This window comes from Chiloscyllium plagiosum, chromosome 4 (genome assembly GCF_004010195.1).
Source record: "Chiloscyllium plagiosum isolate BGI_BamShark_2017 chromosome 4, ASM401019v2, whole genome shotgun sequence".
In the NCBI taxonomy this organism is placed as follows: domain Eukaryota; kingdom Metazoa; phylum Chordata; class Chondrichthyes; order Orectolobiformes; family Hemiscylliidae; genus Chiloscyllium; species Chiloscyllium plagiosum.
In genome coordinates, this window is record NC_057713.1 from 128,846,631 (window position 1) to 128,864,310 (window position 17,680).

Consider the following 17,680-nt stretch of genomic DNA (forward strand, 5'->3'; position numbering starts at 1 on the left):
CCTCTCTGCCCCCACCCCTCTCTGACCTATCATCCTCACCTTGACCTCTTCCCACCTATCGCATTTCCAATGCCCCTCCTCCAAGTCCCTTCTCCCTACCTTTTATCTTAGCCTGCTGGACGCACTTTCCTCATTCCTGAAGAAGGGCTTGTGCCCGAAACGTCGATTCTCCTGTTCCCTGGATGCTGCCTGACCTGCTGCGCTGTTCCAGCAACACATTTTCAGCTCTGATCTCCAGCATCTGCAGACCTCACTTTCTCCTTCTCTTGGGTTGTCCTACCTCCTTGTGGTTTAGGCAGATTATATTTAACCTGTAATTATGCTTTTACAGTTGGGATTTCTGCTTTTAGCTCATCTCCTAGTCTTGATTATCTGAACCACACTTTCCATCTCCACAATTATCTGTGAATGGAGTGGAAATCTTGCCACCTAGTTGATGGCTGCCTATACTGTCAACTTCCTCAAACCCTTTTTGACAAATTGAGATCCATTGTGCAATACTCATTATTCCAGGAAACTGTATGACAAACTCCCATCATTGAGTTTGTGGTGGTCCGATGAAGTTGGATAATAGTTGACTAGGATAAATGCATCTCCTCTTTCAAATGAAGAAAAAAACCTTTTGCAAGCCTTTCACTTGGCCTAGGAAACCCTGATGAAATAATTGGCCCTGGAGGTCATAGATTTGGCACAAGAGTCTGTAAGCTCATATGTCGTTTGATGTATCATGCTATCACACTGACTGTGTGCTCTTGCTCTGCACTGTGATACCTCAGTGTTCCCCTTAGAGTTGTGAAAGAGTTTCTCTTATCAATGACTTTGACATCACCATTCCATGATCGTACAGCAATAGCTCTTTCCCAAGTGTTATTTTGGGGTTTCTGTACCTCTTTTGCACTCAGTCCCTGGGACTATGTTTTGACCAGCCCTGCAGGGCACAGTTTTTCTAAAATCTGTGCCCTCTTTGAGAGATTTTGAAGCTGCTTGAATTTATCTGAGTTTGCCCTCAGTTGTTGGTGATTCTGATTTTATGAAGGTTCACAAAAGCTATTATCATTTGGGAACAAGCTTTCTAAAGTGGAAGAACCAAATGTGGCTTTTTATTTGAGTTGCATTTCTATTTTGTAAGTGTTAACAGGAGTCATGGTTTGCTTCCTTATGGACTCACTCTTTGAGCGGGGTCAAAGCGTCATAGAATCTCAGAGACCTACAGCATAGAAAAGGCCCTTCATCCCATCATGCCCATCCTGGTCATAACCAACCACCTAGCTATTCTCACCCCATTTTCCAGCACTTGGCCCAAAGTCTTGAATTCCTTGGCATTGCAAGTGTACATTGAAATACTTCTTAAATTTTAGGAGGTTTCTGCCTCTGCCATCCATTTTTGAATCAATTTCCAACAGTGTAGAAGCAGACCACACCGACTGTCTGAAGACCATCCCACCCCCCTACCCTACTCCTGTAACCCTGCATTTCCCATGGCCAATCCACCTAACTTCCACATTTTTGGAGTGTAGGAAAAAACTGGAGCACCCGGAGGAAACCCAGGTGGAGATATGGAGAATGTACCAATTTCACACAGTCACCTGAGGCTGGAATTGAACCCAGGTCCCTGGTGCTGTGAGGCAGCAGTGTACCTATTCAGCTGCTGTACCACCCCAAACAGACACTGAGTTCTGGGTGAAAGGGTTTTTTCCTCACATCTCCTCTAAACCTTCTGCCCTTTACCTTAAATCTATGATCTCACCATCAAGGAGAACAGTTTCTTCCTGACTACCTCCAGTTTGAAGTTTGTTGATGCATGCATTTTTTAACCAGACTTAGGATACCCTTTGGGATGAACAGTTCAGTGCGTTGGGAAACAAGGATAGAAGAGAAAAAAAATCTGCTGTTGCCTAGCAACAGGAGAACAACATTGCAGAAAGACAGAAACATCTAGAAGGTCATGGAAGAATGTCAAGGTGTTAAGGCTTTTATTTTGTTGAAGGCTAAGGGGCAATTTAATATTCTGTCACAAAGGAGAGGTGAGAGGGAATTTAAATTATGATTGCATTTTCCCTTGTAAACACAAAACAGTGAGGTATTGTTTGATTTATTTTTTACCCTTTACCCTGCTCCTTATCGAGATAAGTCAAAAGTGTTTCCCCAAACCTGAATTTTCAGATTCCAGTTTTTGAAATAAATCCACATCAAAAAACCTTTAAGATTAAGTCATTGATAGGGTTTACATCCAAAACACACATCAGTGCAGTCACTACTCCAACCACACACAAGCACTCAGTAATTTGAAGGAAGCAAGGACAGAGAAGGTGATAGATTAGAAAATACCCATTTTTGGTAAATCCAGAGAATAAAGCACCATGATTCACATGATTCACATAAAGTTCACATGATTCACAACTTCCTGGTAGTCAGTGCTCAATAACAGTTTCCCTACTTAGCTGGGCCCATTCATTTCACTTCCTGAAGGCATTTCTCTTCACTCAGCAACTTGGAGACAGAGATGGAAGGTTCAAGGCAACACAGTGTGGAAGTCAAACAGCAACTGACTTATACCACAGCACTGGACATTTAAGCATTTTAACAATTCCACTTTCAGTCATGTGATAAAGACAGTCTTCTCAAGTGTCGAAAGATATTCTTGGACTCTTTGGTCGGTCAAGAAGTTAACAGTGTAGATCCAACTACCCCTATTTAAATTTCAATTGCTAGTTCTTGGGGTAATATATCATGATGTTCCTCTTAGTTGAGAAGCAAACAGATTATCTCATGGTTCTACATGCCACCTTGAGCTGAAATGGCCTGGGGTTCAGAAGCTTCTCGAAATATGATCACATGCTCAGTTTTGGCCATCTTATGAATCCAGCGTGGCTGTCTGTTTTTTTTAAAAGAAGGATAATTTAAACCCCCAAGAAATGGAAGAGGAAACTTACTTTATTTATGCCATAAGCCCATGAAAATTCTGTTTCACCTTCCTCTATCCCAAAATAAATTTTATTCAAGGCTTATATAGTGATTCCTTGTTCTGGAACAGTGAAATTTCTTCTGATTTACATTTCTGTCTCTCCAGTTCTATTCTGCTTTGATATCCAATGTTTTGGAATTTAATCTTTCATCTATATTCAATCTATATTTAAATTCATGGAACGTATGGATTACTTTGAAATGAACTTTGGTGTGCCTACTTTCAGAAACCTGAGAAAAGTCACAACAACAAAACAACATTTAATTGCTGAATTGTTTCTCGTAAATTAAGAGTATGCATTGTTTCATCTGAGGAGGAACTAAATCAAAGGGTTTGTGTCCATCAGAGATTTGAACTTTCTTATTTCTAGGCTACTTTTGCTAAACTATTATTGCACAACATTCAGATCTATCCATAACTGTATGAGCTACTGGGTAGTGCATGCTGGCACAGCTTTGAAATAAAACAAAGAACTATGGATGCTGGAAATCTGAAACAAAAATAGAAATCTCTATAGAAACTCAATGGGTCTGGCAGCACCTGTGGTGAAGGAAAGAGTTAATGCTTCAGAGAGTCTACTTCCTGTTCAGGTTGTCTGTAGCAGAAGCTTCCAGCTGTCTGTATGTCTGTCTAATAGTATAAGGTCAGCTCACTCCACAATATTGCTCAGAAATTCAGGAGGTATTTGTGATAGGTGACAATACTGAGGTGTCATCAGGACCAAATGATAGGTAGACCAAATATTTTTCCCTTCAGTATTCGGTGATTCTGTAAAATGATGATGAAAAGCTTAGAGAGGTTGTCAGCTGTGTGAGTAGAGTGCTGCTCAACTGTCCTGATGAGGAATCCTGCAAATTGACTAATTTTTATTTTATTTTTCATTTTTTTATTTTAATTTTCCTTTTCACTGCATTTTGTAACAAAGTATACATGACAATAAGTAAATCCAATCTTGATCATAGAATCCCAACAGTGTAGAAGCAGGCCATTCGGCCCCTCGAGTCCACACCAACCTCCAAAGAGCATCCCAACTTGGACCTATCCATGTAACCTTGTATTTCCCATGGCTAACCTATCCAGCCTGCAGATCCCTGTACACTATGGGAAAATTATCATGGCCAATCCACCTAATCTGCACATCTTTGGACTGTGGGAGGAAACCTGAGCACCCAAAGGAAACCCATGCAGACATGGGGAGAATTTGCACTGGCGCTGTGAGGCAGCAGTGCTGTCAACTGAGCCACCACATCCCCTCACCCTCATAGTTTAACAAATTTAAACCACATGGCTTGCATGTGCAGTTTTTAAAAGAAAGCTGTCAAGCTAAAGATAGTTTACAGAAATACCCTTTTTTTGTGACTGAAGGGTATTGATATTACCTCTTCATGATGGATAGAAGAGAGTTGGGATGTGCATGTTAAAACATTAATTTAGGGACCTCATTCCTTTGGCACCTTTCATTGTTTGCCTGTCTGAGTGTCCCAACAGCTGCTCAATTCATTTGGTGTTCTAGTTAAAAATTAACACGAATTCCCATGGATCGGATAATGTGGCAGTGAAAGAGAGATGGAGGGAAGGCTCCCCAGGGCCAATTGTAGAATCTCTAAAGTGCAGGAAGAGGCCATTCAGTCCATCAAGTACACTCTCCAAAGAGCATTCCACCCAGACCCCCACTCTATCATTGTAACCTTGCATTTCCCATGACCAATGCACCTGGCTTGCACATCTTTGGTTGTGGCTCTATCAGACTTGTGGCCATTGTGCTAGTCTCAGCCTGCAGAATCTCAAATGACATTCTCCCCAAGCCTGAAATAAGGCCTTGCCCTCCATATGTCTTGACTGGAGACCACCCCAATTCCCGATGACCAACTGGCTCTTTCTCACAATACTGAAATCCCCACTCCTCAATTTCCAGCCTGAATTTCCATTGCCCTCGCACTACCCCCACCTCACCCCCACCACCAACCACCCCCCCAACTCCACAGATGCCAGGAACCATCTGCAAGGGTCACCTACCCTGCATCCGCCTGGCACTGGTGTTGTTTCTTCCCTGATTGGACGGCTGTTGACTGGAAGGGGAACCACAAGATGCCCCTGTTGTTAAAACCTGGCAGGTGGTGCCCTTGGCCTCACCTGCTTCCTCCCTTTAAACACGAAAATTAATATGTTTGATGGATATAAACTGAGTAAATTTAACTTGTCTTTCACTTTTTACTATTGAAGGGATTACAAGAGTTGGACAAATTTACATTACGCTGCTTCTGGAGGATATACTCAGACAATGGAAATATTATTACAAACTAATGTAACACTGCTTGACCGGGTGGATGACAAAGGGGTAAGTAAATATATTCCAAGTCAATGCATGTGCTGGTTATTTGAACAGAATTTGTGCTTTGTTTAAACCAATAGTTCCTTCTTTTATTAAATCCATGTTAATGTATTGTTGTTTCATTGACCGGAGTCTTCTGCTCAACAAGTCAGGTTCTGGGATTTCCTTTGATACACTTAGACATTGCTTTAATTTAACTAAAATACAAACAGTACTCAAATGCTCTGAATGTTGAATACAATGGGCAACATTAACACAGACCTCAAGATGGAGCAATAGGATGGTCAAAGTCTCCAGTGTACTCACCAATGAGTTACTCTGATGATCAGTTTATTCTGAAGTGACTGCCAGTGTGGCTACTGATGCACATAGAAGTTAGTTTCAGCTCCAGTTGTAATATCTGACAGCAAAACATATACTCAAATATTCCATACAGTTAAGCCAAACTTAAAAAAAAGTATCATGTTATGGATTCATTAACACAACATTATATTGGCCAACTTTGTCACAAGATGATTTAATTTGCTTTAATGAACAACTTATCTGTAGGTTTCACTTATCTTGACTTGACCATCATTTGTTGATTTTGAGATTCAGCAGAAAAACAACTCAAGATTTAAGTTTCTGAAATATACTTCACCAATCAAAGAAGGACTTATGACACAGTGACTTGGAAATATATCAGCATTCCTTCACTGCTGCTGGGGCAAAATCCTGGAATTCCCTCCATAATAGCATTGTGGGTCAACTCACAGCAGGTAGACTGTAGCGATTCATGAAGGCAGCTCACTTACCACCTTCTCAATGGACAACTAGAGATGGGCAGTAAATGCTGACCTAACCAGCGACACCCACATCCCACAAATAAATATTAAAAATGTTCCTCTACCACTGATAGGCCCAGGTTCAAATCTACCTTCTGCACGAGTGGGTCATAACATATCTGAACAGGTTAATCTTTAAAACAATCTAGAAATAGGGTATTGCACCCTCAACCAGCCATAGTTCAATGCATCAGTACTGTCTCTCCCTCTGGGGGTTTCAAATCCCATTAGGACTTGACAGTCACTGAAGTGTTACATAACCTGACCGAACACGTTGATAACCAATTTTCAAATGCCCTTGATATGCCCATAATAGGAGCAGACGAGCTTGTTGATCAACTTAACCATGCGGTACTGTTTAATTATATTTGGATTAACAATAGATTTAAGCACAGTCTGAAACAATTGCTGATGAGTTCAGAAGTGCATCAATGCAACATGTGTCTCTATAAATAAAAGCTCATGAAATGTGTACAGATTAAGCTCCATTTCTGCCCTTCTCCAGCACCAAGCTCTCTAGATGAGGGCGTATTAAGAATCTCCACATGCAGGACTTTGCCATGAGCAAATCTGAAGGACTGTTATATACTCATGCATCGAGTAAAGGCTGTAAGCATTTTTATAAACCCAAATGTAGTTGTTATTTCATGTTATAAAATGCAGGTTTGTGATTTTCTCATTCTTGGCGAACTGGCACTCAGAACTTTCTCTTATAACTTATTCCAAAGAACACTGCCCTTCATTTGGCTGCGAGAGAAGGACACAGTAACGCTGTATGTCTGCTCCTAGCAAAGGGAGCTGCTATAACACTGAACCATGATGAAGCTTCTTTTTTCCATGAAGCAATTCGCAATAAGAGGAAGGAAGCTACTTCAACTATTATTCAAAGTGACAGGTATGAACGTCATATTGGAACTATTAAGACGCTTGCAGGGCTCTGACTTTTTTTCTAGAAGAAATTTTACTGCTTAATAAGCATAATATATCAACCATACTTTAAAATAGGACTGATTTTAAGATAGTCAGCAAACTCTTGGGCGTCCATCTCAGAAAATACTTTGCTCTTTACTTGTATAAAGCAACAATTCCACAGAAATTCTGTGTTTCTTTATAGGATAGTGAAGAAGGTGTTTGGTATGCTTTCCTTTATTGCTCAGAGTATGAGTACAGGAGTTGGGAGATCATGTTGCAGCTGTACAGGACATTGGCTAGGCCACTGTTGGAATATTGCATGGAGTTCTGTTCTCCTTCCTATCGGAAGCAGGTTGTATAACTTGAAAGGGTTCAGAAAAGATTTACAAGAATGTTGCCAGGGCTGGAGAATTTGAGCTGTAGGGAGAAGCTAAACAGGCTGGGGCTGTTTTCCCTGAAGTGTCTGAGACTGAGGGGTGAGCTTATAGAGGTTTATAAAATCATGAGGGGCATGGATAAGATAAATAGACAAGGTATTTCCTGGGGTGGGAGAATCCAGAATGAGAGGGCATAGGTTTAGGGTGAAAGGGGAAAAATATAAAAGAGACCTAAGGAGCAATGTTTTCACGCAGAGGATGGTGCGTGTATGGAATGAGCTGCCAGAGGAAGTGGTGGAGGCTAGTACAATTGCAACATTTAAAAGGCATCTGGATGGGTATATGAATAGGAAAGGGTTTGGAGGGATATGGGCCGGGTGCTGGGAGGTGGGACTAGATTGGGTTGGGATATCTGGTCGGCATGGATGGGTTGGACCGAAGGGTCTGTTTCCATGCTGTACATCTCTGTGACTTTATGACTCTATGGTGAGATCATAATCCACTTCTCCCATTGATCATTACTTCTAAGAACATTGGAAGCTAACCATTTTGACAAATTGTTGCCTGGTTGCCACCCATCACTTTTAGACAGACATTCATGTACCTTTCCAGAAAGCTAAGTGCTGAAGGACAGAAATGGAGCCTAATCTGTACACAGTTGATGAACTTTTAATCATGGATGTATGCGTGGCAAACATACACTTCCTAACAGATCAGCAACTGTTTTGGACTGTGTTTAAATCTGTTCTTAGTCTGAATATAATTAAACATTTGCTTAATAAACAATTAAAATTGTACTGTTTTGAAGAAGGGTCACTGGATCCAAAACGTTAACCCTGATTTCTCTCCACAGATGCTGCAGACCTGCTGAGCTTTTCCACCAATTTCTGTTTCTGTTTCTAATTTCCAGCATCTGCAGTTCTTTCAGTTTTTTATTTTGGATTGTATTGTACCTAGCCTCCAACCTTCAGATATGCAATACTGCTTTCCCTCTCTGCTAATGGTCATGTCATAGAATCATAGAATCCCTACGCTGCCGAAAGAGGCAAGATGGCCCATTGGGTCTGCATATCCCTAGACATAGTAAACAATTTAGCATGGTCAATCTACTTAACCTGGACTGTGGAAGGATACCAGAGCACCCATTGGAACCCACCCAGACAGAAGGAGAATGTGCAAACTCCACACAGACAGTCACAGAACATAGAACATAGAACATAGAAAAGTACAGCACAGAACAGAACAGGCCCTTAGGCCCACGATGTTGTGCCGAGACTTAATCCTATGTAAAATATAGTAACTTAACCTACGCACCCCTCAACTCACTGCTATCCATGTGCATGTCCAGCAGTCACTTGAGGCTGAAATTAAATCCAGACCCCTGGCACTGTGAGGCAGCAGTGCCAACTGCTCTTCTGCGCTGTTCATGTCATTCATTAATAGCAGATTTAGTAGTTCTCCATCTGAAGTCGAGACCTTCCCCTGATCCTATACTGCCATTTTTGTGCCAGGTAAATGAGTCAGAGTAGTGTGTAATTCTTTGAAGGGTTTTGAAAATGTGTGAAGCATTTTGTCAGCAAGTGAATGCAGAGATAAAGAAGCCGTAGGCAGGATATTGTCCTTTGGGCCAGGACCCCAGCCTTGGGGTCAGATGGAGATTGCAAACCTACATTAAATTGGATGCATCACTCAGCAGCAACTTCCTTGAATTGGCAAATTAGTGACTACTTCTCTGTCCAGTTAAAGATGGTGGACAGACTGTGAGGTTGGAGGACTGATGGATGTCCCTGAAAGGGGGGATCACCCTGAAATTTTCAGGTAAGAAGAAGAGAGGGTCCTTCCACTTAGAGGCATCCTCCTATTCTAGTCAACCTCAAACTGTAGATTTTGACAGTCCTTAAAGTAAAACGTCTATGGATGCTGAAGATCTGAAACAAAAACAGAAATTGCTGGTGAAACTCAGCAGGTGCTGGCAGCACCTGTGGGCAGAAAGCAGAGTAAACATTCAAGTCTGGTGAGCCTTCATCCGAACTGTTAGCAGCAAGGGAAACGTGACAGTTGCGCTGCAGACGAAGTTGTGGGGCAGGTTGGGGGGAAGACGGAGAGAGAAAGGTAGAGGTGAGCAGATACGTAGAGGTGTAGTCCAGAGAGAGATCTGCAAGGAGTAGATAAACAAGGAGCTAATGGGTATCAGGCCAGGATAGAAGAAAAGCTGAATCAGCAATAATAAGAGCGCAGACTAAGAGAGAATGAGTTGGTGTCAACACTCCTCGGTCTATTAACACAATATGGGTTGCTTTCAACACAGCTTACATATTCTCTCCAACTCTTATAATCATTTATTCAGCTTTTCTTCTGGCTTGGCCTATTTTCTGTAATTGCCTTGTTTACTTACCCCTTTCTCTCTGGACTCCATCTATCCATTAACCTCTCTCCTTACCCAAACTATTTCCTTCTCTAAATGACATTAATGAACCAAATCATTCTCCCAATTGAGAATTGGTTTTCTCCCCATTGACAATGGATTTATGGTCATCATTCTACTCTTACTTCCAGATTTTTAATGAATTCAAATTCCACCATCCGCTGTGGCGGGATTTGAACCTGGATCCCCTGGACATTACCTGGGTCTCTGGATTGACAGTCCAGTGATAATACCCTAGGCCCACCTCCCCTTTACACCAGCAATTTCTGGCTTTGTTTCTTAAACTATCCCTATTTGGCTTGTAAGTTGCTCACCCTTCCAACACTGATTAAAAATAAATGGGCTGTGAAGAAGATGGAAGCTGGAAAATGGAACTTTGGCCAGTGCCACATAATCCCATAAACAGCCGCCTCTGTGTTTGCCTCCACCTTGGCCTGAAAATTCTGCAGATTGTGGCGACAAAGTGAAAGTTGTTGAGAGAGGAGATTGTGTGAAGATAAAGTGAAGTTTTCCATTGTGAGTGGAAAAGACAATTGGGAAGAAATGAAAGAATGATTGATAACACTGAGAAAGTATAGTAGGTCTCATTTTTTCAGAGCCGCAAGTTATCTATCCCGCTCCAGGTGGGTGAAGCAAAATCACCCTTAGACTAATTAACATCAAGCTTCATATGAAACGCCAGCATTCAACCAAGGGACTTAATTTTAATGTTCTAATCCCTTGAATTTAGATTGGCTGAGGCGACAGAAGTCTTTCTTCACGGCTCCCCCATGCAATGCCCTGTACTGGAATTGATTGAACACCTTCCAGATGCTTTCAAAGTAAGTTAATTTCTGTAACTTTTTTTAAAAAGTGCAATGTTGGAGGATTGCACTGTTTACATTGACTGGCAAATACCACCAGGTAATTTTGTTATTGCGAGCTAATAATGATTGAGACAGTGTGAATAGGGGGGGTGCAGGCAGCTGGTTGAATGAGTGAGCGAATGACTGAGTGAGCCGGGTATACTTCCCATTTCTCCTACTTTCTCTGCAAAAATAGACCCCCATGTCAATTATGATAGAACCAGCTTCAAGTTTGCCACATCAGGGGTAAAATGAGCTCAAACTAGAGAGGGTTTTACACAGAATAGTAGGTTGGGGGAGGTCTCTTGATGGCCTTTACGGAGGCATGATTGCAGGATGACATATATTATGACCAGAATATCGAACAGCACATGACATTTTGGAAGGACAGGAAGCTAGGAAAAGGTGGAGAAGCGGCTACGTTAATTACTGATGCGATTAACACACATTAGAGAGGAATGACCTAACCTCAGGAAAGTAAGATGTAGAACAGTGTGACTGGAGATGATAAATGTTAAAGGCAAGAGGTCACTTGTAGAAGTGGTGTGCAGGTACCTAATTGTAATCACATGCTAGTAGGAGATATAAAGGAAGCAATAATGGGAACTTGTCATAAAGGCACAGAAATAATCATGGGGGATTTAAAAAAATCTATACATAGATTATAAAAGTCAGATTTACAAAGTTTGCTGAGATGAAAGGTTCATAGAATGTTTTGAGGAGAGTTTACTTGATTGGTACATTTTGGAGCCAACCAGAAAGCAGGTCCTTAAAAGAAGTGGCTCTTGAGATAGTTGATGTGTGGTTTTGATTTTCTGAAATTCTCTGTATTTGTTCAAAATACAAAATAGTTAATTGCTTAGAAAAGGAGAGAGACAGAAAGATAGAAACTATACACCAGTTAATTGAACAATCTCAAGAGAAAATGTTAAAAGCCATTATTAAGGATGTTTTAATTGGGCACTTTGAAGAAAAATCAAGCCAGTCAGGCAGGGTCAACATGGTGCTGAGAGGGAAACCATGTTTAACCAAGTTAAAAATCACACAACACCAGGTTATAGTCCAACAGGTTTAATTGGAAGCACACTAGCTTTTGGAGCGACGCTCCATCAGGTGATGAAGGAGCATCGCTCCGAAAGCTAGTGTGCTTCCAATTAAACCTGTTGGACTATAACCTGGTGTTGTGTGATTTTTGACTTTGTACACCCCAGTCCAACACCGGCATCTCCAAATCATGTTTAACCAATGTATTGCAGAAATAACATATGTGGGAGGATGTACTGCACTCAAATTTCCAGAAGGCATTTGATAATGTGCCTTGTTAAAAAAAAAACAGGAAATTAAAGCTCAGAGACTAATGGGCATGGATCGAAAATTGGCTAGCTGACAGGAAACAGAAAGTAGATACAATGGGTGTTTTTCAGGTTGGCAAGATGTAATTAGTGGTGTGCCACAGGAATCAGTGGTGGGGTCTCAACCTTTTACCATAAATAAATGACTTTGGTGAAGAGACCAAAGGTATGCTGATAACACTCTATCCAAAAGATAGATGAAAAAGTAAATTATGTAATATGGAAAAATATGCATTTGTCCATTTTGGCAGGATGAGTGAAAAAGCATATTATTAAAACAGTGAGGGATTGATCTAAATGGTGAGGAATTGCAGAGCTCTGTGATACAGAGAAATGTAGGTGTGCAAGTGCGTAAATCACAAAAGATTTGTGTGCAGAGACAGCAAATAATCAGGAAAGAATGTTACTTACATTACGGGGAATTGAATGCAAATGTAGGAAAATTATTCTTCCGTTATACAGGGCACTGGTCAGAGCATTAACAGAAAGCACTGGAGACACTCAGCGGGAACTCTTCTTCCATTTTGATTCCTCCTCTTTCGCCCCATGCCCCAGTGTCTCCCCATGGATTTGCTCTCAGTAAAGCTGACCTATTTTCTGCCATTGACACCTATCATTAATGCCTATTCTTCATCTCTATCTCTTTGCTACCAGGAGTACTCCCTCTGTCTTTTGCTTTGAGCCAATCTTATCATCTATTCCCCTTGTTTCTCCCCATCTCTTTAAAAGCATAAAACCCATCATTTTTCCAGCCACATCTGTTACAAAGGGTAATCATAATGGACTAAAATTGTTAACTCTGCTTCACTATTCATGAATGCTGTCAGCCTTATTGAGTTTCTCCAGCACTTTCTGTTTGTCTTTCAGATCTCCAGCAGTACTTTGTTTTTATTGTATTGGTGAGATCACATCTGGAATACTGAGTACAGCATTGATCTCCTTCTTTAAGGAAGTATGGAAATGTATTTGAAGCAATTCAGAGACTGTTCGCTCGACTAATACCTCGAACGGACAGGTTGTTGTATGGAGAGAGGTCGAACTTGCTAGGATTGTAACAGCTGGTGTTCCGAAGAGTAAGAGCAACTCAGTTCATAGAGTCATACTGGAAAAGTGAAAAAAATGCGAGAAATATAACAAGGCCAAATCAGATGTTGTGAAAAGCATAGACATGTTTTCTCTTCAAGCGTGACCTTGGCTTCACTCAATATTCTATTAGTTGTACAAAAAGGGAAAATTATGGCTGGTGAATATAGAGTCATAGAGTCATAGAGATGTGCCGCACAGAAACAGACCCTTCGGTCCAACCCGTCCATGCTGACCAGGTATCCCAACCTAATCAAGTCCCACTTGCCAGCTCCAAACCCTTCCTATTCATATACCCATTCGGGTGCCTTTTAAATATTGTAATTGTACCAGCCTCCACCACTTCCTCTGGCAGCTCATTCCAGGCACACACCACCCTCTGTGTCAAAACATTGCCCCTTAGGTGTCTTTCATATCTTTCCCCTCTCACCCTAAACCTATGCCCTCTAGTTTTGGACTCCCCCAACCCAGATGTCTCTTTAGCCTACCCATGCCCCTCATGATTTTATAAACCTCTATAAAGTCACCCCTCAGCCTCTGGCACTCCAGGGAAAACAGCCTCAGCCTATTCAGCCTCTCCCTAAAGTTCAAATCCTTGTAAATTTTTTATGAACCCTTTCAACTTTCACAACATCCTTCCGATAGGAAGGAGACCAGAATTGCATGCAATATTCTCAAAGTGACCTAACCAATGTCCTGTACAGTTGCAACATGACCTCCCAACTCCTGTACTCAATACTCTGACCAATAAAAGAACGCATACCAAACACCTTCTTCACTATCCTATTTACCTGCGACTCTACTTTCAAGGAACTATGAGTCTGCAAACCAAGGTCTTTTTGTTCAGCAACACTCCCTAAGACATTACCATTAAGTATATAAGTCCTGCTAAGATTTGCTTTCCCACAATGCAACACCTCACATTTATCTAAATTAAACTCCATCTGCCACTCCTCTGCCCATTGGCACATTTGATCAAGATCCTGTTGTAATCTGAGGTAACCTTCTTGCTGTCCACTACACCTCCAATTTTCATGTCATCTGCAAACTTACTAACTATAACTCCTTTGTTCACATCCAAATCATTAATACAAATGACAAAAAGTAGTGGATCCAGCACCGATCCTTGTGGCACTCCACTGGCCACAGGTCTCCAGTTTGAAAACCAGCCCTCCACCACCACCATCCTCTGTCTTCTACCTTTGAGCCAGTTCTGTATCCAATTGACTAGTTCTCCCTGTATTCCATGAGATCTAACCTTGCTCACCATTCTACCATGAGGAATCTTGTCGAACCTGAAACATTTAACACCCTGACAGGATACATGTGGAAAGGTTGTTCCCTCTTTTGGGAGAATCTGGTATTAGAGGTCACCTTAAAAGAAAAATTGTTTCCCATTTAGAACAGAAATGGGGAGAATTTATCAGTTTCGGAGGGTTTTGTCTTTGCAACTTTTCCATGTTGGAGGTAGAGCCTTTAAAAAATGTTTAAGGCTGAGGTGGATCAATTCTTGATGAAGAAGTGGGTGAAACATTCTCTAGTGTAGGCATGAATATGGAGTAAACAGATTAAGCATGATCTTATTGAATGGCACAGCAGGATCAAAGTGATCCCATTCCTTTTCAAATGTGTTATAGCCTCAGAAAAGGTCGCCCTCTGTTTGTGTCTCTACAGCTTCAATGCTTATTTCTAAAGGGAGTGAGAAAGAAATTTTTGCCTCCTCTCCAAGCCACCATATTGAGGTAAATATTGTGAACCCTGAAACACAACCACTGGGTCCTAATGACAGGTGTAAATAATCCCAAACCTGGAAAATGGACTGGACACATTCATGATGAAGGGTTTATGCCCGAAATGTTGGTTCGCATGCTCCTTTGATACTGCCTGACCAGCTGTGCTTTACCAGCACCATACTCTTGACCCTCAGTACGACCCACTTATTTCTTACAAGTTAGAGACAAAAAACTGCAGATGCTGGAATCCAAAGTAGACAGGCAGGAGGCTGGAAGAGCATAGAAGGGCAGGCAGCATCAGGAGGTAAAGAAGTTGATGCTTCAGGTGTAATCCTTCTTCAGGTCCCGAACCATCTACTTCTCCACCTCCTGAAGGCATTTTTCAAGTAGTAGAATGTTCCAAGACTCTTCCAAGGACATTGTCAAAAAAAACTGCACAGTAATGGTGTGCTAGATTTTATAGTCCTCTTTTTGAAGGCAGAGATTTGTGAAATGCAGAGCATGGCTTGCCCACCAACTTCTTGTTTGCCCCCAACCCCTCCAATTTGTCAGTATCAGGTCCTTAAGTGCCTCATTCTGCCTTATCACTGTTTTACCCAACACATGGGGAGGCCCAGACAAGCAGGTAGCAAGAAGTGGGGAACTCCTTTATAGGAGGGGAATGTCCTCATTGGAGGCACTGACTGTTAAGTCATAATACCTCTTTATACCAGCCTCCAAAACATTGACACAATGGGGACTGTTAGTGGTTAACAATGGGTTGTCTTTAATAGCAGACCATATAATAACAAGGCTCGGTGTGTGAGGTTGGACTAACAATATGGAAGAACATACCTCAAGTGCTAGCATTGCTGAAGTTGCTATTGAGTCTAGAACCCATTGTTAGCCACTAATGATCCCCATTAGTAGCTATTCATTCTTCCAGGCTGATTGTTAGCTACTCCTTTGTCTATCCAACTGTTCTTCTCTCTCTCTGGGTGCTATCTCCACCTACCATTGACTCATTATCCCTACCCCCACCCCTATCTCTGCATAAAACCAATATTTCCCAACTTATCATCAATCCTGAAGAAGGGTCCTTGGATCTGAAACATTAACTCTGATTTCCCTCCCAGATGCTGTCAGACCTACTGAGCTTTTCCAGCATCTTCTGGTTTTGTTCAAGATTTTCAGCATTCGCAGCTCTTTTAGTTTCCAAAATATTGAACATGGCCACTCGCCTCCCTCAGGTCTTCCTTGGTCTTCCTGCCAGATTCAAGTGTAGTCTGATTTCCCTTCAGGAACTGGCTATAGCAGCAGTAGCCACTATTTAACCTTGGCATTGTAGAACTTTAGACCTTCTGACCAATCTGATCAACTGGTAACTCTTGCCCTGAGCCAGTTAAAGTTCCGTTGAGCATTTTTTGTGAGTGGGCTCCCAACCAACCCTTTTTATTTAGTGCTCAGCTCATTGTCTCAGCTGACCAATGCCTTGTCAAAGCATTAGGGTCTGAAAAAAGCCTTCAAAGTGGAGAGTTATCACCCCAGATTGAGGAAACTCCAGTTTAAGACTGAAATGACTAAAGGTACAACCCCCAATAAAATCTTTGGAAATTGGGAATGCATAGAAGGCCAGAATAAAGGCTATTCTATTCCAGAATTGGATCACAGAGGATTGTTGGATTGCAGGAAGTGATAGAGATGGGAAGGACTTCGGCCGCTGTTGGATTTCAAGGCAAGGTTATGGACTTTAAATTTTATGCTTTAATTGACTTCAAAGAACAGCATGAATTGACTTTGTAATGGAAAATGTGTTATTATCCTATTGCATTGGGACATGTTCAGTGTTTCTGTTACTTTACAGCCATTATGGAGAAAGTGTGTTCTAGAATGTTTAAACAATCAAATTAAATTATTTTACATAAATCAGTTTCAAGGCAGTTTTAGGAACCATGCATAACAGTACTTCTGCTATCTACAGAGATTTAAATATTTGCAAATAAATTAAATGCAAATTGATAATAAGCCTACTTTCTACTTTTGTGAAATTGACATAATTGACTCCATCTGAGATATACACGTTCTGTCTCTGCCCTTTTTTCCTATCTTGCTCAGCATCAATCATGCCTAAGATTTCTACTCTATTATCCCAGCCAGTAACATCCCTGTTCCAGTATCATACTCATATACAATGCAGCGTTTTCATTGCTTTCATTTGTAAACTAATTACAGTAATCTTTCTGACCGCTTTCATTCTCATGTTGTATAATAATTATATGCTGCTTACTTGAAACTATTACACCTATGTTTAGGAGATGTTTGCATTTATTTTAAGGACCTTTTGGACAGATGTATGACAGAATCATCAGAAGACAGGAAAAGTGTGAACTTCTCAGTAAGTCTGCTCTTACCTGAATTGGTAGTTAGCTATTATTTAATATTGATGAAATGCATCTAACTCCATATTATTTGTTGCGCAGATTGAATATGATTTCAGATATTTACAATGTCCACTCACATTCAAAAAACGAGCAAAGAAGGAAGAAAATGTTCAATATGCACCGCTAACAGCATTAAATGTGAGTACACAATGACAATTTTGTATAACCTGTTAAGAATAATATGTAGTGAAACAAAGCCCCTAGTAAGGGTCACTGGATTCAAAATGTTAGCTCTGATTTCTCTCCATAGTTGCTGTTAGACCTGCTGAGTTTCTCAAATAATTCCTGTTTTTATTTCAGATTTTCAGCATCCGTGGTTTTTTGTTTTGTATCACCCCACTAGAATTGTCAAGTTAGATTACAGAAAGCCAGATTCAGAGATTTGATAAAGGGACACTTTACAAGTTGGAAT

At 41.0% G+C, this 17,680-nt stretch overlaps 1 protein-coding gene across 4 annotated transcripts in view; it reads left to right on the forward strand.

Moving 5' to 3' along the window:
* The window catches only part of trpa1b (transient receptor potential cation channel, subfamily A, member 1b), a 112,664-nt gene that overhangs the window by 64,907 nt on the left and 30,077 nt on the right, over positions 1-17,680 (forward strand). For 3 of the 4 annotated variants that reach the window (XM_043689204.1, XM_043689206.1, XM_043689205.1), the window contains exons 14-18: positions 5,189-5,303; positions 6,850-7,016; positions 10,566-10,656; positions 17,163-17,222; positions 17,308-17,406. In XM_043689204.1, the coding sequence (XP_043545139.1) occupies positions 5,189-5,303; positions 6,850-7,016; positions 10,566-10,656; positions 17,163-17,222; positions 17,308-17,406 (532 nt within the window). The remainder of the gene's footprint in view (positions 1-5,188; positions 5,304-6,849; positions 7,017-10,565; positions 10,657-17,162; positions 17,223-17,307; positions 17,407-17,680) is intronic. The other variant, XM_043689207.1, reaches the window with a different exon arrangement.